The sequence below is a fragment of the Gracilinanus agilis genome, chromosome 4 (genome assembly GCF_016433145.1).
Source record: "Gracilinanus agilis isolate LMUSP501 chromosome 4, AgileGrace, whole genome shotgun sequence".
In the NCBI taxonomy this organism is placed as follows: Eukaryota; Metazoa; Chordata; class Mammalia; order Didelphimorphia; family Didelphidae; genus Gracilinanus; species Gracilinanus agilis.
The window spans coordinates 509,030,540-509,055,184 of record NC_058133.1 but is presented as its reverse complement, the minus strand read 5'-3'; the positions used below and the strand labels follow the sequence as shown (position 1 = coordinate 509,055,184).

The 24,645-nt window shown below is 45.5% G+C and overlaps 1 protein-coding gene across 8 annotated transcripts in view; it reads left to right on the top strand.

Annotated features, from left to right (window-relative positions):
- LOC123244705 (endothelin-converting enzyme 2) overlaps positions 1-24,645 on the top strand; it is a 40,786-nt gene that overhangs the window by 4,979 nt on the left and 11,162 nt on the right. Inside the window, exons 1-9 of one of the 8 annotated variants that reach the window (XM_044673247.1) lie at positions 2,594-2,626; positions 3,223-3,228; positions 3,699-3,785; positions 6,518-6,634; positions 10,563-10,575; positions 12,329-12,544; positions 16,792-16,916; positions 17,060-17,206; positions 17,349-17,414. In XM_044673247.1, coding sequence (XP_044529182.1) covers positions 2,594-2,626; positions 3,223-3,228; positions 3,699-3,785; positions 6,518-6,634; positions 10,563-10,575; positions 12,329-12,544; positions 16,792-16,916; positions 17,060-17,206; positions 17,349-17,414 — 810 coding nt within the window. Of the gene's footprint in view, positions 1-2,593; positions 2,631-3,222; positions 3,229-3,518; positions 3,521-3,698; positions 3,786-5,756; positions 5,765-6,517; positions 6,654-10,562; positions 10,576-12,322; positions 12,545-16,791; positions 16,917-17,059; positions 17,207-17,348; positions 17,415-24,645 lie in introns of those variants that run through there. The other 7 variants (XM_044673250.1, XM_044673246.1, XM_044673245.1 and 4 more) reach the window with 7 other exon arrangements.

The following is a 24,645-nucleotide window of genomic DNA, read 5'->3' as shown; positions in this document are numbered from 1 at the left end:
GTCTTGTCGGGAGGAACAACCAACGTTTGCTGATCAGAAGCCTGGGAGATCATCAAGTCCAACCCTCTTATTTTACATCAGGAAGTTGAGGACCAGAGGGGTTCAGTGATTTCTCCAGGACCACTGAGGTAGTAAATGGTGGATCCAGGATTCAAACCCAGGACTTCTGATTCCAAATCCATCATTTCCCCCCATTGTGCTACTCTGCCTCCCTTTAGAGCAGGAGTTCTTCAGCTCTTTGTGTGTATCTTTTATGAGTAGCACAGAAAAATCACATGTCTATGATGTGGTGGGGGCAGATCTGGATTTAGGGGGAGTCCTGAGGGAAACTCCAGGGGGGCCCCTTGCAGATTTCTAAGTCTATATTTCTGTTTAAATCTTTGGAAAGGATCCAGAGGATCAATAACGGTTGAGAGAAATAAACACAAAACATTCCCTCCCACAAACAGACTGAGTCCACAATGGCCCTTTCTTGGTCATCTGGGTGTTCTGTGCCAGGAACAATTTGTGAAGAGATGGGAACAGTGGAATGGCTGGGGAAAGAGACCTAAATTGGGTCGTCATTCAAACTCCTGGACTTCTCTTGCCAAATTCTTGTACCCTGATTAAAAAAAAAAAAAAAAAAAAAAGATGGAGTGACTCAGTGCATCAAAATAAAACCAAATCAGCTCCTTTAAGGAATGACAGGAGAGAGATGCTTGTGCATAGCCTCCAGCTGCAGTAGCTGCATCTATGATTTCACTGGGGTGGTGTGCACCCTGTGGCTTAAATATATAGATGAGGGGAACGAGGGACCTCATGGCAGATCTTTCCACCAATTCTTCTGGAGTCTTAGTAGTCTAGGGCAGAGCCAGATTAAGTGAATTGTCCAAGGGCACAAAGTTCATGTGCATCAGGAGCGATCATCATGGCAAGTATTATGGAAGGCAAAAACAAGAACCAAAACCTTACAGGTATTTTCTCAAGTGAGTCTCCTAACAATTCTAGAAGGTAAATTATCCCTCCCATTTTAAAGCTGGGAAAAGTGAGTTTGAGAATGATTGTGTGGCTCAGGGTAATGGGATCATTGATTTCGAGCTAGAAGGGAACAAGGAATGGACAGAGAGGACCTGCTGCTCTGTGGAGGAGGCATCAGATTTGATCCATTTGCCCTCTAGGCCCAGGAGCAAGCCAGGAAAGTGGCAAGGGCTAGATTTAGATCCCAGTGAACCCAGCGTGCTTAAGAGGCTGTGTTTTCTGACTCTGATTCTGGGCAGTAGATTCCCTTAGTAGGGCAAGATCTTTGGCCTCAAGACACTTCCTAGCTGTGTGACCTTGGGCAAGTCACTTAACCTCCATCGCCTAGCCTTTACCATTTTTCTGTCTTAGAGTTGATACTAAAACAAAAGGTGAGTTAAAAGAAAGAAAAAAAAAAGAGCAAGACCTGCTTATTCATGGCTGAATCTCCTTCAAAACCTCTTTGATGCTCAAAAAAGGGAATGAATGAATGAATGAACAAATGAAAAACTAAATTAAGCATTTATGATATACCCCATCCTCAATGCTGAGTCCTGAAGTGAAACAACCTGAGCTCCGCATTGACCTCATAGACCTATCAGAATACTGGGTTCCAATGTAATGATATATATCTATATCTATAATCTGGCTGGCAAAAATAAAATGTCTTACTCTGCCCCACCCCCAAAGAAACAGTCCCGGTTCTCGCCCTCCCCCCTTCCCCCCAGCACAGTAGGGCCTCAGAAATGCCAGCCAGTCCGATGAAAAGATGGGACGCTGCGTTGGGGTGTGCCACCTGCAAGACCCATTTTTTTGTCCAAGGCAGCGGCCAGGCTCTTGGTGCCGAATGGGCTTGGGTCGACTTGGCATCTGCGCGCCCCCCTCCCCCACCGGGAGCAGGGCTGGTGGGCCAGGGTGGCCGCTCCCGGGTGTTCTGCTTTGGTTGGGTTTGGCTGGGGGCGGGGGGGCTCCCATGAGGTCTGTTGTGGGAGGATCTGCCAGTCTGCCCCATGTCTGTAAACAGGCAGCGGCGCTGGGGGGAGGGCGGCCGGCGGCGGCCGAGGTGCATTAACTCTTGGGGCGTTGGCCAAGGTGAGTGGGGGCTCCCAGGAGGGTGGGGAGGGGGCTTCTTGGGGGTGCAGAGCTCCCAGGGAGGGCGGGCAGAGAAGAGGCTCCGAGGGAGGATGGCACGGACGGGGTGGGTTCTGCCGGATTGGTAGAGGAACAGGACTAGCAGCGCCCCGCGTAGCGGTCTGGGTCCGGGGTCCTCCTGCCTCCTCCAATCCCCCAGTCGCCCCCGGCTGGGGAGCTCCCCGGCCGCCCGGGCTCCGCCTCCCACGTCCCCTCCCCCAGGTCGGGCGCTCAGGGAGGGCGGGGGCTGTGGCGCCGGCGGCGGCAGCGGCTGCTGCTGCTCCTGCTGCTGCTGCCGCCGCCGCCACTAGCCCAGGACTTGGCCTTGGCCATGGCGGATGGAGGAGGAGGAGGAGGAGGAGGAGGAGGAGGCGTTGGGGGCCCCGGCCGGGCAGATCCAGCAAGGGGGCCGCCAAGCCTAGCCTAGCCTAGCCTAGCCTGGGGAGGTGCTCATCCCCAGCCCACCATGAGCTTGGCCCTGCAGGAGCTGGGCGGAGGCGTGAGTGAGGGGCTGGGAGCCAGAGAGGAGGAGGCAGGAGGGCGGAAGGTGGGAGGCTGGGCCCCTGGGCCTGGGCTAGGGCGGGACGAGGGGCTCACCAGGAGGCCCTGGACGAGAGGAGCAGAGCGGAGCTGCCCATCCCTGGGAGGGTGGGGGGCGGGAGGGGCGCTCCCCACCTTCCCACCTCCACCCTTAATCACCCCTCGTCTGGCCCCTGCCCCTGAGCCCCAGGAGAGACGGCCGAGGGAGCGATGCCCGCGGAGGAAAGGCAAAGAAACCCTGCTGGGAGGGGGGTGGGGAGATAGCCTCACCGCCTCCTCCCCGGAGTTGCAGTGACTACATAAGGCTATATCCCACCTCCACACCCTTACCTCATCCGTCAGGCTGTGCCCTGCTCCAGGTCAACCAGTATGCAGTTTGGGGAGTTCTGTGTGGGAGGGGAGCCCAGGAGAGGAGCTGGCGCTGCAGCCCTAGCCAAAAACAAGCAAACAACTGCTCTGCAATGGGGGGGTGGAGAGGGAGAGGAAGGGAACCTGGCTTTCCCACCTCCGAACCTTTACCTCATCCCAGTCTGCCACCTGGCCCAGGTCCATTAGGGAGCTGTCTTGGGGGATTATTACCCTTGAAGTGGGGGAGTGGGGAGTGGAGGGGTCTCTTTTTCTTGGACTGCGGAGCAGGGAAACTGAGGAGAAAGAGAAGAAAGCTTTAGAGGCAGAGTTGGAGAGCTGGGGAGGCGCTAAGAAACATAGACCCCTCCCTGGTGCACTTGTCCAGTTCTTCCTTGTTGTACAGCCCCTTGCAAGCTATGGGAGGGCAGGGCAGGGCCGGGCCGGGAGCATCTCTGCTTCCCACCCCCATCCTGGAAGCTCTTTGAGGGCAGGTCCATTTCCAGATGTCCCTCTACCCATTCCCCACTTGGCAAATGGCACTGCTTGAACAGAAAGTGCTCCAGATGCAGGCCCTCTAGAGATCCACACAAAGGGGAGGCGAGAGGAGGCACTAGGGACCCCGGAAGAAGGCGAGCTACCTCTCTGACCCTGACACCTGCCTTTCTCTGCCTACATCTCTACAGATGTTGGAGTATAAGCGGGCTACTCTTCGGGATGATGAGGCTCCCGAGCCGTCACCAGATGGCATTGCCTCTCCGGACACTATGGAGGTCTGCATGATCCGCCGGGGGCTGGGGCTGGGGAAGAGGGTGCCTCCCTGCAGTCAGCTCCCTTTCCTTGGCTCACCTTTTTGGTGGGAGGCCAGGAAATGCAGTGGACCTGAACTGGAATCCTGGTTCACACATTTACCAGCCGTGTGACCTTTGCCAAGTGATTTCACTCCTTTGGGTCTGTTGCCTCATCTGGAAAATGAGGGGCCCAAACCAGGTGGTCTCTAAGTCTGTCCAGCTCCAGAGCTTTTATTCTGTGACCTCTCTGGGCCTCAGTTTCCTCCTCTGAAACATGAAGGGTGTTTACCTGGAGGGCCTCCAAAGCCTCTCTCAGTTCTGAATTGATAACCCTCTTACTCTTCTGGTCTGACCCTCCCCCCTAGCCCCCCCATGTCCGCTCTCCCCGCACACAAGGCCAAAACTACAGTAGCGGCCTGGGCCCACTGAGCTGTTCATCCGTAGCTCACGGATTCGAGTTCACCCAACGGAATAAGAACATTAAGTTGGCCTGCCTGTACTGCCCTGTTTACCAAGCATCTGCCCCATCGTCTCCTTTGACTGCTTTATGACAAATAAAAGGCAGCTCAGTATAGTAGGGAGAAGGGTTCAAGTACCAGCCAGGTGACCCTGAGCAAGGTCTGGTCCCCGTGCCCGAGGCACGCTCTAAGGCTCCAATGAATCCATAAACACTAGTATATGCTGGTCAGTCACTTAGGCCGAGCTCCCAGGACAGATAACCTAAGAATCTGGGTTGGCGTCCGCCCCCACACAGCTGAGGTCACCCCCTGGAAAATGAATCATCAACCATTCGGCTTCCCTTCGACTTTAATGGGATGGTAGAAAGACAGCAGGAGGCGGTGTCTGCCCTGAGCTTGTATGTATGACCCTGGGCAAGTCACTGAAGTTCTTCGAGCCTCAGTTTCCTTAGCTGTAACATGGGCTTATCATTTATCCTATTTCATTCTGCCCAGGGTCACACACCTGGTACGGATCAGAGTTGGGTTCAGGTCTGCCTGGCTCCAAGGTTGACCGTCTCCCCAGGATACACGCTGGACCGCATCTAGCATCACTGTAGAGACCCCAGAAGGAGTGACAAGTGCTTTGCGAACAGAGTAGTATAGAATGTTATACTAGATGTCATATTACCTCCAGTGCATGTCGCATGAAGCAGTGAGCCATAACCTTTAGAAGGATCAGGAAGACCTGCCCCCATTTTAAAGCTGGGAAAACCGAGCTTGAGAATGAGTGTGTCGCTCAGGGTAATGCTATCATTGATTTAGAGCTGGCACGTTTTGGCCGTGTTGACACCAGGGTACTTGCTTAAACTTTCTGTGCCCTGGCTGTTCTCTAAGACTGGAAGTTACAGAACAGAAGGGAGTTTCCATGCTGGAATTACCCTAGCTTCATGGAGCCACAAGGGTCGACCCCAAACCCACCCGTTTGTTTCAGTGACTGTGAAGATAAATGAGATCAGTTATGGTCCAATCCTCTCTCTCTCTCTTCCCTTTTCCCCCTCTAAAAGCTCTGGAGCTAGGGGGCAGCTGGGTAGCTCAGTGGATTGAGAGTCAGGCCTAGAGATGGGAGGTCCTAGGTTCAAATCTGGCCTCAGACACTTCCCAGCTGTGTGACCCTGGGCAAGTCATTCGACCCCCATGGCCCACCCTTGCCACTCTTCCACCTAGGAGACAATAAACAGTATTGACTCCAAGACAGAAGATAAGGGTTAAAAAAAAAAAAAAAAGGAAACTGAGGCTCAAGGAAATTCAGTGGCCTGCCCCAGGTCACACAGTCAGTAAAGGCCTGAGCTGGGATGCAAACTCAGTTTCTCTTAAAAAAAAAAAAAAAAAGCTCTGGAGCTAGATGGGCCTTAGAGATCATCTGGCCCAGGTTTATTGACTTTCCTCCCAGGTTTTCTCTCTCTAGAGCCTCCTCACACACATATGCCTTCCTCCAGGCTTCCCATTTTTCCAGGGGGAAACGTTTCAATGTACAACTATACCAATAAAAGCTGTTGCTATTAAGATTACTAAGACGTATTTGCCCCTTGGCCTCCCTGTCCTTTCTAGGTTTCCATCACCACACAATTTGGAGGAAAGAGTGATTGCTCTATAGCCAGAGGACATGGGTTCAAATCCCATGTCTGATGCTTACCACTATGTCACCTTGAACAAGTCATGCCTTAGGTTCCCTGGTCCTTGGTTTCCTCCTCTCTAAAAACGAGAGAGTTGGACCGGGTGGCTGCTTGAGTCCCTTCCAGTCTTAGACCGATGCTCCAAGGTTACTTTACTTTCCTGGGCTTAGTTTCCTCATACATGAATTGGACAAAATAGCCTCTCAAGTGCCTTCTAACCTCCCCTTCAATGATCCTTATGATCTCTTCCTCTTAGAGCACCACAACTCCGAGAGTGTCTTTCACTCAGTTGGGCTGTGCAATGGCTAGAGAGTTGGGCCTGGAGTCAGGAAGACCTGATTTCAGATCCTGCCCTAACCACTTACTAGCTGTGTGATCTTGGGCAAGTCACTCAACCTCTGCCTGACTCAGTTTCCTCCCCTGAAAAACAGGGATATTAATAGCACCCACCTCCTAGGATTCTTGTGAGGATCAAATGAGATCATATTTGTAAAGGGCTTAACACAGTGCTTGGCCCATAGCGGGCGCTATAGGAGTACTAGCTACTATTATTATCCTAGTTGATGGCCCTTACCTCTCTCTCTTCACGTTGCCTCCCTAGGTGGGCTTCCGAAAAAGGGCAGGACATCTCCTGGGCTCCCGAACACAGCTAGAACTGGTTTTGATGGGCATCTCTCTGCTGCTGGGCATCTTGCTCTTGGGTTGTTCCATTGCCCTGGTGGTCCAGTATAGCCAAGGTAGGTGAACCGCAGGCTCCACCCACCCTTTGGGGGCTAGCATAGAAAACTGTTGGCATGTGGAGCGTTAGGTTTGAATTCCAGCTACAGTAGTACTTATTAGCTTCCTAATTTTGAGGATTGGGGCCAGGAGAGACTTCCTGAAGAGAATGTCGGCTTCTAGAGGAGAGCAGCCACTCGTTTATTCTTCCTCTTTTTTTCAATGTCCAGCACCTAGGACAAGACTTGGCACTCAGTCACTGTTCAATAAATGCTTGTCGAGCGATTAGAAATGTTCCTCAGTGGAGCAGGCCCCCCCCCTTAGGAACTCTTAAAATAGAGACTGAAGGGCCACTTTTGGGGAGGGTCAGAGCGAAGGCTCCTTTTCTCAAACAGCTTGGACTACTTGGGTGCTACTGAAGTCCCTTCCAGCTCAGAGATTTTGTTATTCTATGACCTTGGGCAAGTCACTGGTTACAATATGGTACAGGGGAAAGAGTGTGGGGAATGGAGTCAGAAGAATGGGTTCATATCTCAACCATGCCACTTAACTACTTGTCTGACTTTGAACAAGTTGCCTAACTTTCCTCAGTTTCCTCATCTGTAAAATTCCAGAATTTGGGGGGCAGCTGGGTAGCTCAGTGGATTGAGAGCCAGGCCTAGAGACGGGAGGTCCTAGGTTCAAATCTGACCTCAGACATTTCCCAGCTGTGTGACCCTGGGCAAGTCACTTGACCCCCATTGCCTACCCTTACCGCTCTTCTGCCTTGGAGCCAATACACAGTATTGACTCCAAGACTGAAGGTAAGGGTTTAAAAAAAAAAAAATTCCAGAATTTGGCCTAGATCAGTGATTCCCAAAGTGGGCGCCACTGCCCCCTGGTGGGTGCTGCAGCAATCCAGGAGGGCAGTGATGGCCACAGGTGCATTTATCTTTCCTATTAATTGCTATTAAAATTTAAAAAAATTAATTTCCAAGGGGCTAAGTAATATTTTTTTCTGGAAAGGGGGCGGCAGACCAAAAAAGTATGAGAATCACTGGCCTAGATGATCTCAAAGTTCTCTTTTCACTCTAAATCCTATGACCTTCATCCATAAGATCTCTTCTATTCGATTTAGGGAGGCAGATGGGGAGTGCATTTATGATGGAGTAGGGCTGAAGGGAGAAAGGGTGGCTGAGCAAAGGCTTTGAGCTCTTTCTGCCCTAAGACTTGACTTCTTTTTCAGGAGATTATGCACTCTTCAAGGGCAGGGCCTTTCCTTTACCTTTCTTTGTATGCCCAGTCCTTAGCATAGTGCCTGGCACACAGTAATGTTCAATGAATGTTTATTGACTGGCTTTCCTCCCAGGTTTTCCCTCTTTGTGGCCTCCTCACATCTATGGTTTCCTCCATGCTTCCTATTTTTCTAGGGAAAATGTTTCATCAAAATTTTCATCAACTCCCAAAGGGATTGCACTAATGACATGTACGATCCCTTACAATTCCAAATCGATGAGTCTTTGATTGCAACGTGTCAACTCCTTCAGCCAATTAATCAACAAGCATTTGTTAATCACCTGCTGTGTTCCAGAAACTATTTTAGATGCTGAAGATGCGATTATAAAAGCAAAGTAGTCCTTGCCTTCAAGAAGCGGATATTCTATTTATGAGATAGATAGACAGTAGTGATACAGAGTAAATACAGAGTGATCTTGGAAGGCGAGCCTGAAAAATAGGGGAGTCAGGAAAGGCCTCTTGAAGGAGGTAGCACTTGAGTTGAGTCTTGAAGGAAGCTCAGGGGCCAAAAGGCAAAGGTGAAGGAGAAAATTCTAAGTACAGGGCAACTGCCTAGGCATAAGTAGGGAGGTAGTAGATGGAATGTTGTGTATTGGAAACTTCAAACAGTTCAGGTTATCTGGTACTTGAAGTAAGGGAAAGAAATTACGTTGTAGTCGTCATGGATAGACAGGCTTGAGGTAGTTTATGAAGGGCTTTAGAAGCCAAACGGAGGACTTTTTTGTTGTTCTTTGGTAATATGGAACCAATAATAATTATTGAGCAATATTAGTGACATAGTCATATCTGAGTTTTAGGAATATCAGTTTGCAAGCATACTAGTAAATGGAGCTTTTCTTAAAATGACAAGTAGTATGTATCTACAATCAAGAGCGGGCATTATATCTAATGAAGATAAATGAGAAGCCTTCCCAGTAAAATCAGGGGTTAAGCAAGGATGTCCATCATCACTACTATTATTCAATATTATTCTAGAAATGCTAGTTATTGCAATAAGACAAGAATAAGAAATGGAAAGAACAAGTGTAGGCAATGAAGGAACAAATCGACCACTTTTTCTAGATGATATGATGGTTTACTTAGAGAACCCCAGAGTCAATGAAAAAACTAGTTAAAATAATGAACTTCAGCAACTTCGCAAAGTTGTGAGATAGAAAATAAACCCATGCAAACCATCAGCTTTTCTAGATATTGCCAATAGAACACCAAGAGAAATCTCACATAAAAATACCTGCAAATGCTATAGAATTCTTGGGAATCTACCTTCCAAGACACACACACAGGAACTATATAAGAACAAATAAAGACAAAACTAAATAATGAGAGAAATATTAATTGTTCATGGACAGGCTGAGCCAATGTAAAAAAAATGACAATACCACCTAAATTAATTGACTTATTCAGTGCCATGCCAGTCAAACTACCAAACAAACACTTTATAGGGCTAGAAAAAAATACCAAAATTCCTCCAGAGCAACAAAAAGCCAAGAATATCAAGGGAATCAATGAAAAAAAAATGTAAAGGAAGGAGGCCTAACAGTACCAGATCTCCCAAAGTGTTAATCAGCAGAATAATCTGGCACTGGATAAGAAATAGAGTGGTTGATTAATGGAATACATAAGATACAACATAGAGAAGTAAATGAGCACAGTAACCTTGTGTTTGATAAGCCCAAAGATCCTAGATAATGGGGCAAATACTAGCTATTTAAAAAAACTGTCGTGAAAACTGGGGAAACGTCTGGCAGAAATTAGGCATAGACTAATATCTCACATCTTTTATCAAGATAAGCTCAAAATAGGTACATGATCTAGACCCAAAAAGTGTTGTCATAAGCAAATTAGCAGAGCATGGAAGAAATTACTTGTCAGATCTATGACTAGGAGAAGAACTCATGCATGACTAAACAAGAGACAGAAAGGTTCATGGGAGGCAATAATTTTGATTACAGAAAATTAATGTCTGCGCACAAATGAAACCCATGCAGCCAAAATTAGTAGAAAACCAGGAGAGTGAGGGGAAATCTTTACATCAAGTTTTTCTGATAGAAGTTTCATTTCTCAATGAGTCAAATAGATTTGAACTGAACCAACTCTATAAGAATAAGAACTATTCCCCACTTATGAGAAAGAACGCTATCCACATTCAGAGGAAGAACTGTGGGAGTAGAAACATAGAAGAAAAACAACTGCTTGAACATATGGGTTTATGGGGACCACCCCAGTGCAACTATCAATTATATGGAAATAGATCTTGATCAATGATACGTGTAAAACCCAGTGGAATTGCGAATTGGCTACCGGGAGGGTGGGGGTGGGGGCAGGGACAGGGAAGGAAAGAACATGAATCATGTAACCATGGAAAAATATTCTAAAAAAAAACCCCAAACATTCCCCAGTTGATAAATGGAGTTTTCAGAGGAAAAGATCAAAGTTATCAACAGTCATAAGAAATATTCTAAATCACTAATAATTAGGGGAAAATAAATTAAAAACAACTCTGGGGGCAGCTGGGTAGCTCAGTGGATTGAGAGTCAGGCCTAGAGAAGGGAGGTCCTAGGTTCAAATCCGGCCTCAGACACTTCACAGCTGTGTGACCCTGGGCAAGTCACTTGAACCCCATTGCCCACCCTTACCACTCTTCCACCTAGGAGCCAATACACAGAAGTTGAGGGTTCAAAAAAAAACAACAACTCTGACGTACCACTTCACACTTCATATTGAGGACAAGAGATATAAACAGATAGTTTTCAAAGAAATGTATAATTAGAAAATCTTGGACTCTTAGACTTCATCTCCCAGAATTCCTTTCATTTTTGTCCCCAAGTTGCAGGCTTACTTTGTATATAGTTGTGTGTAACTCCACTTCTTGCTCTCTTCTTCCCATCTGTGCAACTAGGAAAGTGGGCTTTTTACTCTAGCTTTTTATTTAGTTATTATTAATAAATCTTATTAAAGATAATACTTGGAGTATTTGGATATTAATTTTTAATCTTTACAGGAAGAAACCAAAGCTATCAATAGTCAGATGGAAAGATGCTCTTTATCACTAATAATTAGGGAAATGCAATTAAAGCAACTCTGAAGTACCAACTTATATACATCATATTGGCTATGATGACAGAAAAGGAAAATGACAGGTACTGAAGGAGATGTGGAAAAATATGTTTATGAATGCACTGTTTCTGGAGCTGTGATCTAATCCAACCATTCTGAAGGGGCAATTTGGAACAATGCCCTAAAAGCCCTAAACTGTGAATTCTTTGACCCAGCAATACTGCTACTAGATCTATGCCCAAAAAAATCAAAGAAAAAAGACCCATATGTATAAGAATATTTGTGGCACTTTTTTTTTTTGTGGTAACAAAGAATTAGAAAACTGAGGGGATGCCCATCAGTTGAGTAGATAAACAAGTTTTAGAATCTGGATGTGATAGGAGTGATTTTAGGAATAATGAAGGGGGTAGTTTCAGAAAAACCTGGGAATGTGACCTGATGAAAAGTGAAATGAACAGAATCAGGATAACAATTTGCACAGGATTATTATAGAGATGATCAACTGTAAACAATCTTAGCCTCTCTGATCAATATAATGATCTAAAACAATTCCATGAAATATGCTACCCACTCCCAGATAAAGAGCTGATGGACTCAGAGGGTTAATTAAAAAATCCCCCCCCCTTTTTTTTTTGTCTTTTTGAACACTGGTAATGCAGAAATGCATTTTGCATTACTTGATAAGTGTAGCAGGTTTGGTATTTCTTGCTTTCAATGAATAGAGGTAGGAAGAGAATTCAGAACTGACAATAAAATAAAATTGGATTTAAAAAAGGAATATGGATTTGATGGCTCTGAGCAGGATGGATTAGAGAAGTCTATAGGGGGAGAGACCAATGAAGAGGCTTTACCTGCATCGTTGTGGTGTGATGACTGGAGATGTCAAGGAGGTGAAATCAATAAAGTTTGGCAAGTGATTGGCTGTGAAATCTTGGCTATAAGGAAAGTGAAGGTTAATGATGATTTCTAGGCATCATTTTTTGTCTCCTCAGCCTCTAGCACATGCTGGGTGCTTTATAAGTGTTTGCTTGCTTGATAGAATCCCTAGGTTCCTTCAAAGCTCAACTTAATTGCCACCTCGTCCTGATTCTCTGCACTCTCCCACAGCACAGTTATGAATGTCTTCCCCCAGAAATTCATATGTAGTTGGTATTTAATTCTCTAAATGTACATTTCCCTGGATAGAATGTGAGTTTCTTGGTGTCAGGCACTGTTGCATTGCCTTTGTGTCTCCAGCACCTTGGATAGAGCCTGGCACAAGATAGAGGCTTAATAAATGTTTCTTGATCACTAGACCCCTTCTTTGGCCATCTCATCCTTTGCTGACAGAGGGTCTTTCTCTCGCACCTTTTCTCAGCCACAGGCTCATTAAATAACACCTGCCTGACAGAAGCCTGCATTCGTGTGGCTGGGAAGATCCTGGAGTCTCTGGACCGTGAGGTGAGCCCTTGTGAAGACTTTTACCAATTCTCCTGTGGTGGCTGGATGCGGCGAAACCCACTCCCTGATGGGCGTTCCAGGTGGAATACCTTCAACAGCCTCTGGGACCAGAATCAGGCTGTGCTGAAACATTTACTTGGTGAGCCACCTGGGGACTTTAGAGAGTTCCTGGGGGAGGGTCATACCAGAGGCAGAGAGAGGCAGGCAGTGATCCTAGTGATAAGAGAAAGGCAGAGAGCGCTACCTAACCAGGGAAAACCCACAATGGAAGGGCTAATGGCATGGCAGGAAACAGACTTTGGTACGTGATCAAATCTTACCTCCCAATTACTACCTGCATCACTTTGGATGATACACTTACCTTATTGGGCCTCAATTCCTTCCTCTCTAAAATAAAAGGCTTAGGGGGCAGCTGGGTAGCTCAGTGAATTGAGAGCCAGGCCTAGAGACGGGAGGTCCTGAGTTCAAATCTGGCCTCAGACACTTCCCAGCTGTGTGACCCTGGGCAAGTCATTTGACCCCCTTTGCCTACCCTTACCATTCTTCTGCCTTGGAGCCAATACACAGTATTGACTCCAATACAGAAGGTAAGGGTTTAAAATAAAATAAAATAAAATGCTTGAGTGGAAAGAGCCTTGGATCTACAGTCAGGATAAATAATAGCTAACATTTCTATAGCTCTTACTATGTGCCAGGCATTGTGCTAAGCACATTCAAATTATCATCTCATTTAATCCTCACAACAACCCTGAGGGACCTGTGCTATTATGATGTCCATTTTACAGATGAAGGAACTGAGGCAGAAAGAGGCTAAGTAACTTGCCCAGAGTCATATTCCTTAGTAGGAATCTGAACCTGCATTTGAACTCAGGTCTTCCTGATAATAGTCTAGTGCTCAGAGACCAAAGCTAGTCTCTTAAGGTCTCTTCCAACTCTCAATTTGTGATCTCATGACTGAGTTCTGGCTCTGCTAATCACTACTTTGGTGATCTCAAGAAAGTCAAATAACTGCTATGGGCCTCAGTTTCCTCATGAGGATTAGCTGGACTTTGAGACCCCTTCCATCTTTGTATCTGTGATCCTGTACTTTCCAGAGCAGCCTAGAAGAGTGATGGGGAAAGCCCTGGAAATACGAGTTCTAGTTCCAGCTCTGCCCCAAGCTCACTGAGGGGGCAGGTCTTTCCTTCTCTGGAGGAGTATTATTGTCAAGTTGAGAGGGGGTTGGGAGCTGTTCATGGTCCTGACATGAGTTAACGTTAACATTCTATAACAATAACAAATGATTCCATTTTCAGAATGCTTAAAGTTTTGCCAAACATTTTCTTCACTAGTACCCTCCGGGGTATGGAGGACAAGGATTGTCCTCTTTCCTTTTTTTCTAATTCCTCAATGATTTCAAACCCAAATACAAACAAGTACCACTAAACAGTACATACGGATCCCTGCAGGTATGTTTTGATTTAGAAAACCACATTATCTCTATCTTAGTATATTTTTTTTTTTGTTAACTATTTCCTGATTACCTTTTAATTTGGTCTGAGTGGCAGTTGAGAGCCTGGTGGGCCAAAGGCCTGCAATGGCCCTCATAATTGACCGATACCTCTAATATAGTTCTGGGTCTGAAGTTTTCTGCAAGTTAGTCTTAGAGAACCACCAAAGGGCCCTGAGAGGGTCAGAGCCTTACCCAGGATATCAATACATATCAGAGGTAGAACTTGAACTCAGGTCTTCCTAACTCTGAGACTTGGTTCTCTATCCAATATGTCACGCTGTTCCTTATATTGATATCCATTTTCCAGATGAAGAAACTGAGGCTCAGAGATACAAAGTAATTTCCTCACAGTCACACAACTTATAGATTTTAGGGCCAGGATTTGAATTGAGGCTGAAGTCAAGAAGACTTGAGTTCAAATCCAGATTCAGACTCTTACTAAAGATGTAATCCTGGGCAAGTCACTTTACCTCTATCTGTCTCAGTTCCTTCATTTGTAAAATGGGAAGAATAATAGCACCCATCTCCCAAGATTGTTGTAAGGATTAAATGAGATCATAATCATAAAGTGCTGCATCCTGGCACATAGTAAGGGCTATATAAACAAATGTTAGCTATTATTTCCCCTGGCTGGAGATCCAAGACTCTTTCCACTAAAGAACATTGCCTCTAGGGTCCTAGGAAGGGGAAAAATTGATGGGATGCCAGGGATGGAGAGGTCTGTATCTCCTCTCTTTTCAGAGCCCAGAAAGAATTCCTATCATTTTTGAGACTTACATCACAGTATTCTCCTCCATTCATTTTGTATCTTAGCCAAACTAGCCTTCTTGTGGTTCTACAACCTCTGCCTCTAGGCAAAGAACCTTTGGTAGTGCCCTATTGCCTCAAGACAAATCACACTCCTTTTCTTCATCTGTAGTCCTTCCTTAGCTTTCTCCAGCCTGTTTTTCTTTAAAAAACAAAAATTAATTGGGGGCAGCTGGGTGGCTCAGTGGATTGAGAGTCAGGCCCAGAGATAGGAGATCCTGGGTTCAAATATGACCTCAGACACTTCCCAGTTGTGTGACCCTGGGCAAGTCACTTAACCCCCATTGCCTAGCCCTTACCTCTCTTCTGCCTTGGAACCACATAGTATTGAATCTAAGATGGAAGGTAAATGTTTTATTTCTTTTTTTTTTAAGCCCTTACCTTCTGTCCTAGAATCAATACTGTATATTGGTTCTAAGGCAGAAGAGTAGTAAGGACTAGGCAATGGGGGTTAAGTGACTTGTCCAGGGTCACACAGCTAGGAAGTATCTGAGGCCACGTTTGAACCCAGGATCTCCCATCTCCAGGACTGGCTCTCTATTCACTGAGCCACCTAGCTGCTCTCCAGTCTATTTTTCTAACCTTGTTCTTGCTTCCCTTCACACCCACTCTCATCCAGTCTAATTGGTCCACTTACTGTTCTCAGAACTTGGCATTTCCTGTTCCACCTCCGTGCCTTTGTAGGGAATACACTTACTCCTCTCCTCTTCCTCTCAGGTGCCATCTACTATGGGAAGGCTTTCCCAGTCTCCTGGCTGCATGGATAATATTGCATTTGTCTGTCTAAATCCTTATTGTAGTTATTTGCCTATTTAAATATAGGGATACGATGAAGCTCCTTGTACCTAAGGACTATTTCTCCCCTCCTATTGCTGTATCCCAGAGCCCAGCATGATGCCTTATGTGCATATTAGATCAATATGGTGAAATGGAAAGAGGGAGAGGTCCTGGGGTCAGATCCCAGCTTGGCCACTTCCTACCTGCATGACCTTGGGCAAGTCATTTCCCTCTCCTTATGCCACAGTTTCTTCCTCTGTAAAATGAGGGGGGATTGGATTTGATGACCTCAGAGATCTCCTTCAGCTTCCAGGTCTGGTCCTATGTTCCTCTTAGAAGTCACCATTTCCTTGAGAATTTGGCTCAAGGACCACCTTCTACATGAGACCTTTCCCAGTGCCTCCAGCTATGAGGGCTTCTCCCTTGCATTTATTCTGTACATAGAATTAGATGGAACCTCAGAGGGCAGCTGGTCCAACCCTTTCTGTTACAAATAGGGAAACTGAGGCTCCAAATCACAAAACGACTTGCCTAGGGTCACAACGATAAGAAGCCTTGTGCCTTAGGTGTATGTTGAGGGCATGATGAGGACATCTCTCTTCCTATTTCCCAGGAAGAGCGCTTTCCTCGGTCACTTCTAGCCATTAGATGAATGGATCCGAACTGGGACCTATACATATGGTCTCCCTGATAGACTGACAAGAAGGTCCTGGAGGGCAGGGAATACTTTACTTTTATATTTGGGAGTTCAGGGCCTAGCACTATGCTCGGTGTATATTGGGTACTTGTTTTTTGAACCCAAGAACCCATAGAGGAGGATCCAGTGCGGCTTGTCCAGGTAGAATTAGGCAGCTTTCGAACCCAGGCCTTCTTGCCTCCAGCCCTTCTCTCTACTCCACACTCACTTGCCTATATCAGGGACTTACTAAATGCAGAGTGGATGAATGAGGATGGGGTCTTGGTGAAGTAACCAGAGATCTTGTAGGACCTTGGTGTCCCACAGGGACGTCCCCCGGGATGAAGGATAAGAAGTCAAGGACTGCCTTCCCTCCAGAGCTCAGCTCTCTCACCCAGGTCCCTTGTTGTTGGCAACATACTCTCCTTCCCTCTGACACATTTGCAAACCAGGGATCATAGGATGGAAGATCTAGAGCTGGAAGGGACCCCCAGGCCATCAAGTCTCATGCTACAAATGAGGAAACTGAGACCCCTAGAGGATAAGTGACTGGTCCAAGGTCACCTAGCTAGTAACTGTCTGAGGCAGGATTTGAACCTGAGGATGGTAACTTGATGCTGTCTCCCACACACAGAGAATGAGACCTTCAACTCCACCAGTGAGGCAGAACGCAAGACCCAGCGTTACTATCTCTCCTGCCTCCGAGAACAAAGAATTGAAGAGCTAGGGGCCCAGCCCCTGCGAGACCTCATTGACAAGGTGAGACTGGACCCAGTTCAAGAATGAGGACATGGGGCTTGCTCACGGGAGAAAGGGAGGACAAAAAGAGGCTCGGCCATTCAGGCCTGGAGGAAAAGGAGAGTTTAGGAGCCAGGGACCTTCTGGGCATTCTTCTCTTTTAGATCGGTGGCTGGAACATCACAGGACCCTGGGCACAGGACAACTTCATGGAGGTTTTGAAGATGGTGTCTGGGACTTACCGGGCCAGCCCGTTCTTCACAGTCTATGTCAGTGCTGATGCCAAAAGCTCTAACAGCAATGTCATTCAGGTGAGAGGATGGTCAGGCACCAGAAGTGGGCTGGGAGGAGCAAAAGTGTGCCCTGGGAGCCCTGGATTAATAACAGATGTTGGGGGTTCCTCCTTCCTACCATCTTGGCATCTAAAATGACCCTTTTCTTTTTCCACTCCAGGTAGATCAGTCTGGCCTCTTTCTGCCTTCCAGGGATTACTACTTGAACAAAACAGCCAATGAGAAAGTAAGGAGCCTCCCTGCAGCCTTCCCTGTCCTCTCGTTTCCTCTGTTCATGGGGGGCTTGGGCAATCCCACCTGGCCACACCTTAGTAACATTATTGCCATTCATTCAATCAGCTAATACTTGCTGAGCCCCTGCTTTGTTCAAGACACTGGCCTAGGTACTCTCAGTGATGCCAAGATGCATAGTATTATATATTTAGAGCTTGAAGGGACCATGGAGGCTGGTGAGTCCTACCCCATCATTTCACAGACAGGGGAAGTGACACCCACAATCACACACCTGGTAAGCGTCAATGGCAGCATCTGAACCCACGTCTTCCCAATTTGAATTCCACTATCTTCCATCCTAATGAGCTTACAATACAGTTGAGAGAAGGGAGGAAAAGACAAATATAAGGGAGAAGATGAAGTGATGTTCTCTGAAGAGTAGAATGCTATAGGAATTTAAAAGAAGCAGCATCTTAGAGCTGGAGTCCATCAATAGTCAATTAAGTGCCTACTGTGTGCCAGGTGCTGGAGATACCAAGGTAAAAATGGAATTGTATTTGCTGTCAAGGAACTTCCATTCTTTTGGAGGGCTCTGTTGGAAGGAACTTCATCCCTGATCTGGTCCTAAGCATACCTGACCAAAAAAAAGTTCTCAGAACTGCATACCTGAGAAATGGTCACGCAGCCTTTGCCTAAAGACCCCTAATGATGCTAAGCCTGATTCTGATCAGTCCACTAGCATCCAAGGCAGCTCATTCCACTTCTGGATGGTTCCAATTAATCAGGAGCCTTTTCTGACAGGAAACCTAAATCTCCCTCATTGAAACTCCCACCTGTTGTTCTTTCTAGGGCCAAAGAGATCAAGACCAACCCGTTTATTATAAGCCATCCCTTCAGGTACTCTAAGATCATAATTGTGTCATGGCCACCCCCTCTACTGACCTTCCCCCTAATCCCCAGCCTTATTCCCCTCTTTTTCAGGCTAAATAACCCGAGTTTCTTCAGTCAGTCCTCAGTGATATGAGATCAAAGCCCTTTAGCCTCTTGGCTGCCCCCTTCTGGACATATTCCAGCTTACTGGTGCCCTTCCTAAATCCTGATACCCAGAACCCAGCTGAGGTCAGACCAGCAGGCCAGGACTGTCACCTCCTTATTCCTGGAGGTGATACCTCTCAATGCAGCCTAAGATAATTGTACTTTGGGGGCTGCTGACTCATAGGGTGCTTGTGGTTCATTGAAATCCTCAGATCTTTTTCAGAAAAACTTCTGTCTCACCATGCGCCTCCCCCCACCCCCACCCCTTCTTGTACTTAAGGAAGTTGATGTTTAGTCATTCATCTCTCTTGAATTTCATCTTATAGAATTCAGCCCAATATCCCAGCCTAAGGAGATCCTTTAGATATTAGCTTTACCCCACCCACCTCAAACTATTATCTCCCTTTAACTACCACACCTTCCTCCCAGTTTTGTGTCACTTGCAGATTTGATGAACCAGCCATCCTTGCCTTTATCTAAGTAATTGGTAAAATGTTCAGCATCCCAGAACTTCATACAGATCCTTAGGGCACACCACTGGAGACTTCCTTCCCACTTAACACTGGATCATTAATGACTCCTCTTTAAATCCATCTATCCATCTAATTACATGATCATCTCTCCATCTCTCTTTCACAAGAATAACTAGAAATACTATATTGAATGTTCTGCTAAAACCTAGGTGTATCTCTAGCAGCTTAGTATGCCCCTCAACAAAAAGAAATGGGATTAGTCTGCCATGACCTGTTTTTGATGTAGCCAAGATTGTTCTTTGTGGTCACTGCTTCTCTTTCTAGATATTCATCAACCATCCCTCTAATGATATGTGCTAGAATTTTGCTGGAGATCAAAGTTTAACTCGCTGACCTAGAGTTTCTTGAAAACCCAAACAATATTTGTGCTTCTCGTGCCCATCAGTGCTTCCCTGTAATCTCCCAATCTTTCACCTATCACTGAGTTATTAAATGGGTGCATGGAATTGTCCTTCGTTTTTAATTAATTAATTTTAAATAATTTTTAAATTTTTAAATAATTTTAAAATTAAAAAATTTAAATAAATTTTAAATAATTAATGAAGTGAAAGACCTAATCATGGCTTCAAAGAGCTTATATTCCAAGATGGCCATGGCCAGTGCTATTTTTAAATGTAAGAGTTAAAGAATTAAGGACCAAACAAGTCTGTATTCACTCTGGCACTTTTGTCTATAATAAATGACCAATTTATTTTTTTTTCACGTGACACTGAGGGTGGCTCAATAATCACATCTCTAGTCCTTTCAGAATACCAGAATATATTTTCCTGGGGCAAGAGTTAATTAATGGCAGGTAGGTAGTCTCTTACTCTCCTCTTATCTACATTGAATATTGATGCCCTTTGTTATTGTTTAGTCATTTTTCAGTCATGTCCAACTCTTCATGACCCCATTTGGGGTTTTATTGAAAAAGACACTGGAGTGCTTTGTTATTTCCTCCTCCAGTTCATTTTACAGATGAGGAAACTGAAGCCAACAGGGTTAGGTGACTTGCCCAGGATCACACAGCTAAGATACTAGAGTGGTTTGTCATTTCTTTCTCCAGCTCATTTTACAGATGAGGAAATTGGGGCCAACAGTTAAGTGACTTGCCTAAGTTTAGATAGCTAGGAAGTTCCTGAAGTCAGATTTGAACTCGGGAAGATGAGTCTTCCTGACTCTAGAGCTGGCACTCTAACCATTGTACCACCTACCTGCCCTAGCAGCCAATTTGATTCTTCTCTTTCCTTAATTCTATATTATTCTAACCCAGAAGTCATTCTTCTTAGCACAGTAAACAAAGGTGAAACCTCCCTGCCTTCTTTCAGTTGTCAGTTGCCATTTTCCCACTCAGCCAAGGCAGTAAGTAGTCCTGTCTCTTCCTGCAGCCTCTTCTGTCCCCAAATATTGTTTGAAAACAAATAAATGTCCTTTTGTTTTCTTTCACATTCCTTGCTGGCCTTGCTTTATTCTGAGCATTAAGACTCAAACTAATGTCGTTACAGAATTGAATCATACGTTTGTGTTCATTCCCATTTTCATATTCTTGCTTCTACCTTCTATATAGGTCTTTTAGAAAGATAGAGATGATGTGTGTGGAACACTATGTGAATAATGTCAGACTCTTTTTGACATGTCGGGTATTTTTTGCTGAACTATTCTCCTTTCTCTTCTTCTTCTTCCTCCTCTTCCTCTTCCTCCTCCTCCTCCTCCCACCCTCATCCTCATCCTCATCACCCTCATCTTCCTTCTCCTTCTTCATTATATCTTCTTATTAAACAGTGCTGCTGGACTCCCCAAACCCTTTTGCTTATCTTAATACTATTGAATAAAGTATCCCCACCCATAGCCATATTCCATTCATGGATTTCATCTGACCCTATCTCAGAGATATCTCTGAGATCAATTTTGCTTCTTTGCTGTAGGGCCTCATCTTTCTTTTGATTGTTGCCCAAACATCTGAGGGCTTAGCTTCTTTGTGATTGCTTTCTTGGATTTTTTCCCCCCATAGTTAACTTCTGGGTGTCTCAATTGCTACCTGCATTCCTTGTAGCTATTTTCCATGTTATCTAAGTTTGGTGGCTATATATAAAAGGATTTGGGGCAAAGTGATAAGGAAACAAAGAGGGATTAACGAGGAATCCAGTGGTAAGGCAGGGCAGTCCATTTTATGGAGATATAAGAAGTGGGAGAGATAAGATTTGTAGTGTGTTGAGGTAGCAAAGTTTCTGAGAAGATTCTTTAGAATCTGGCCAACCTAGACCAGTTTATCATAATGTAATTCCCTATCCTGGAGCACAAAGCCTGATTGAGTTTTTAGGTGTTGTTTCCCCAGCCTAGCATACCTTGGGAGCAAGCAAATGCTGAATAAGTGCTCAGTAATGAATATCTTTGGTCAAGAATATTTGGTCAAGATTTATTTGTTAAGCTCTAAGTACCTGGTCCAGTGAAATCAAAGAGAGCAATCCGATCCTCCAGAAGCTTACCTGTTAGGAAGGAGATGGTAGGTCTATATGTGAATATGTGCAAAATATGTACAAAACAAACAGAACCCTTTGGAGGGTGTAGACACCAGTAGCTGACAGTATCAAGGAAAGCTTGTGCTTGAGCTGAATTTTTAAGGAAACAAGAGAATCTAAGATACAAAAGTGGGATGGGGGCTTGATCTAGGCCTGAAGGTCCACCCGTGCAAAGTCACTGAGATGGGGAATGGAGTATCTTTTTGTGAGGAACAGGTAGAAGCTAGTTTGACTGGGATCTAGGTGGGAGGGAGAGGTTGGAAAGGTAGAATGAGACCAAGGTGGGAAGGACTTTAGATGCTAAGCAGATGTTTTTATTTGGTCCCAGAAGCAATAAGAAGGCACTGAATTTTCTTGAGTTGTGCATGGTCAGTGGCCCAAGGTTCAGGAGGAGATGGGATGGACAAGTTCATCTTGGTAAGGAAGGGAGATAAATGTCTGTGGCAGGATTTGAGGCAGGAGAGGAGGTCACAGAGAAGGATACATAGAAATCTTGATTAGTGAAGAGATGAGGAGCAACAGAGATGTTTTTGGAGAGAAAAGAAAGAAGAGAGCTCTTAATGGATGGCCTCGATCTTCTCCATAAAAATGGTTCTTGTGAAGAATGAGGGGAAGACATAAATAGGAGGGAGAATTTGAGGAAGGTGGTTGATTTGAAAAGTCAACATGAGATGAATGAAAGGTTTGCTAAAAAGTAAAGGGTTTCGATTTCAAAGGGTCTTAGAGATCATCTTAGAGAGGCACGATCCACCTGAATCTGGAAACAGGAAGACCCAAGAGCCGTTTAAGCTCGGTGGGCCTCAGTTCCTTCATTTGTAAGATAAGGCCTCTGGATTCCTTCGAGCTCTAATCTAACTAGTCTAACTATTTTACAAATTAGTAAATTGAGACCTGGATGGGTGACACAATATATAACTAAGAAAATGAGGGTTTCCTTACTTTCGCTTTGGGAGCTCCTACATTTAGTGGCCAAGGCCTCGCCAAATGAGCAACTCTATAGTCTCTCAGAGAACTCTCTGGGGGGAAAGGCAAAGGAAGGCCCAGAAGATTTAGGTTGTCCAATTCAAGATTTGTTGAAGGATATGCTGTAGATCTCACAAAGGCCTCAAGAGGGCTGGAGGTGCGAGTGAAAAACTCCCGGTTCAGGGGCAGCTGGGTAGCCCAGTGGAGTGAGAGTCAGGCCTAGAGACAGGAGGTCCTAGGTTCAAACCCGGCCTCAGCCACTTCCCAGCTGTGTGACCCTGGGCAAGTCACTTGACCCCCATTGCCCACCCTTACCACTCTTCCACCTGTGAGACAATACACCGAAGTTAAGGGTTAAAAAAAAACAAAACAAAACAAAACTCCCCGTTGGTGTCAGACTCCAGATGGTGGGGCAGTGGTGGCATTCGAAGGATGGCTTCCCATATTTCCCTTTCCCTTTTCTGTCCAGGAAAAGTTGCCTCTCTAACATGTACTGTGGAGGCTCTCTCCTTTTCAGGGAGTCAGGCAATTGATGGGGAGCTACTGATTGCTCCCAGGTTGACTCTGGGATCTTTGATTGCAGCGTGTAGAATGGGTTTTTATTTATTCAGTTTGGGCTAATGAGAGCCTGAGCATCTTCGTGGGGTTCGGTTCTATGAAAACAACACCTTATCTATGAGGCCATTCTTGGGAAAAATGAGAGAGGACTGTTCATCTGGTTGTAGGAGCTAGTGCAAAAAGTATGACCACTTAATACGTAGAGAGTATATATCTGTTTGTGAGATGGGCATAAGAGTCCATGGACTCCGAGGTCACAAGTTATCTTGCAAATGCCAAGAGAATGGCTTTGAGTTATCATCTGAGTGAAGAATCTTAAGATCTTAGATGCGGGGGGCAGCTGGGTGATTCAGTGGACCCAGAGATGGGAGGTTCTGAGTTCAAATCTGGCCTCAGACACTTCCTAGCTGTGTGACCCTGGACAAGTCACTTAATCCCCATTGCCCACCCCTTGCCACTCTTCTACCTTAGAATCAATACACAGTATTGACTCTAAGATGGAAGGTAAGTCTTTAAAAAAAAAAAAGATCTTAGATGTGGGGGGCAGCTGGGTAGCTCAGTGGATTGAGAGCCAAGACCAGAGACAGGAGGTCCTGCATTCAAATCTGGCCTCAGACACTTCCCAGCTGTGTGACCCTGGGCAAGTCACTTGACCCCGCATTGCCTAGCCCTTCCCACTCTTCTGCCTCGGAACGGATACACGGTGCTGATTCTAAGACAGAAGGTGAGGGTTTAAAAAAAAGATCTCAGAAGCTTATGGCTTTTCCTCTCTGGGATTGTACATGGGAAACCCTAATTCAGATTTCACAGGGCTGGAGCAAGAAGCTTCAACACACCCCAGTCCCAACAGGGGAATAAAGGCTTTCCTTACAAATGTACTTAATCTTTAATCCAGCTCTATCTTAGCATGGATATCTTCCCAGAGAGCTCCAAGTTAAATCAATATAGGCAGTCTCTAACCACATGGGCTAGTGGTTCATGAGCCCTCTTTGGCCAGAAAGCCTGGCCTCTCTTCTTGCCTCTGACTTATGCTGGGCTCTGTGACTCTGGGGAAGTCCACCTCTCTCAACCTCAGTTTCCTTGTCTGTAAAAGGAGGTCAGCTGATAATACCGCCCTCCCACGTTTGTTGTTGTTATAAGGGTTGAATGAATATATGCACGTATATAAATATGTATCTACATTTTATATCTACATGTATACCCTTTGCAAACCTTAAGCTACTTTTTTTGAACCCTCATCTCCCATCTTAGAATCAATACTAAGTATTGGTTCCAAGACAAGAGAGCGGTAAGGGCTCAACCCACTGAGTCACCTAGCTGTCCCCTCAATAAAATATTTTTAAGGGCACAATAATAACAATTAATTAAAAGGACTTTAAGCAGGACAGCTAGGTTGTTTAGTGGATTAAGAATCAGCCCTGGCGGGGGCAGCTGAGTAGCTCAGTGGATGGAGAGTCAGGCCTAGAGACTGGAGGTCTTAGGTTCAAATCTGGCCTCAGACACTTCCTAGCTGTGTGGCCCTGGGCAAGTCACTTGGCCCCCATTGCCTACCCTTACCACTCTTCTGCCTTAGAGCCAATACTCAGTATTGACTCCAAGATGGAAGGTAAGGGTTTAAAAAAAAAAAAAAAGAACCAGTCCTGGGTTCAAATCTGAC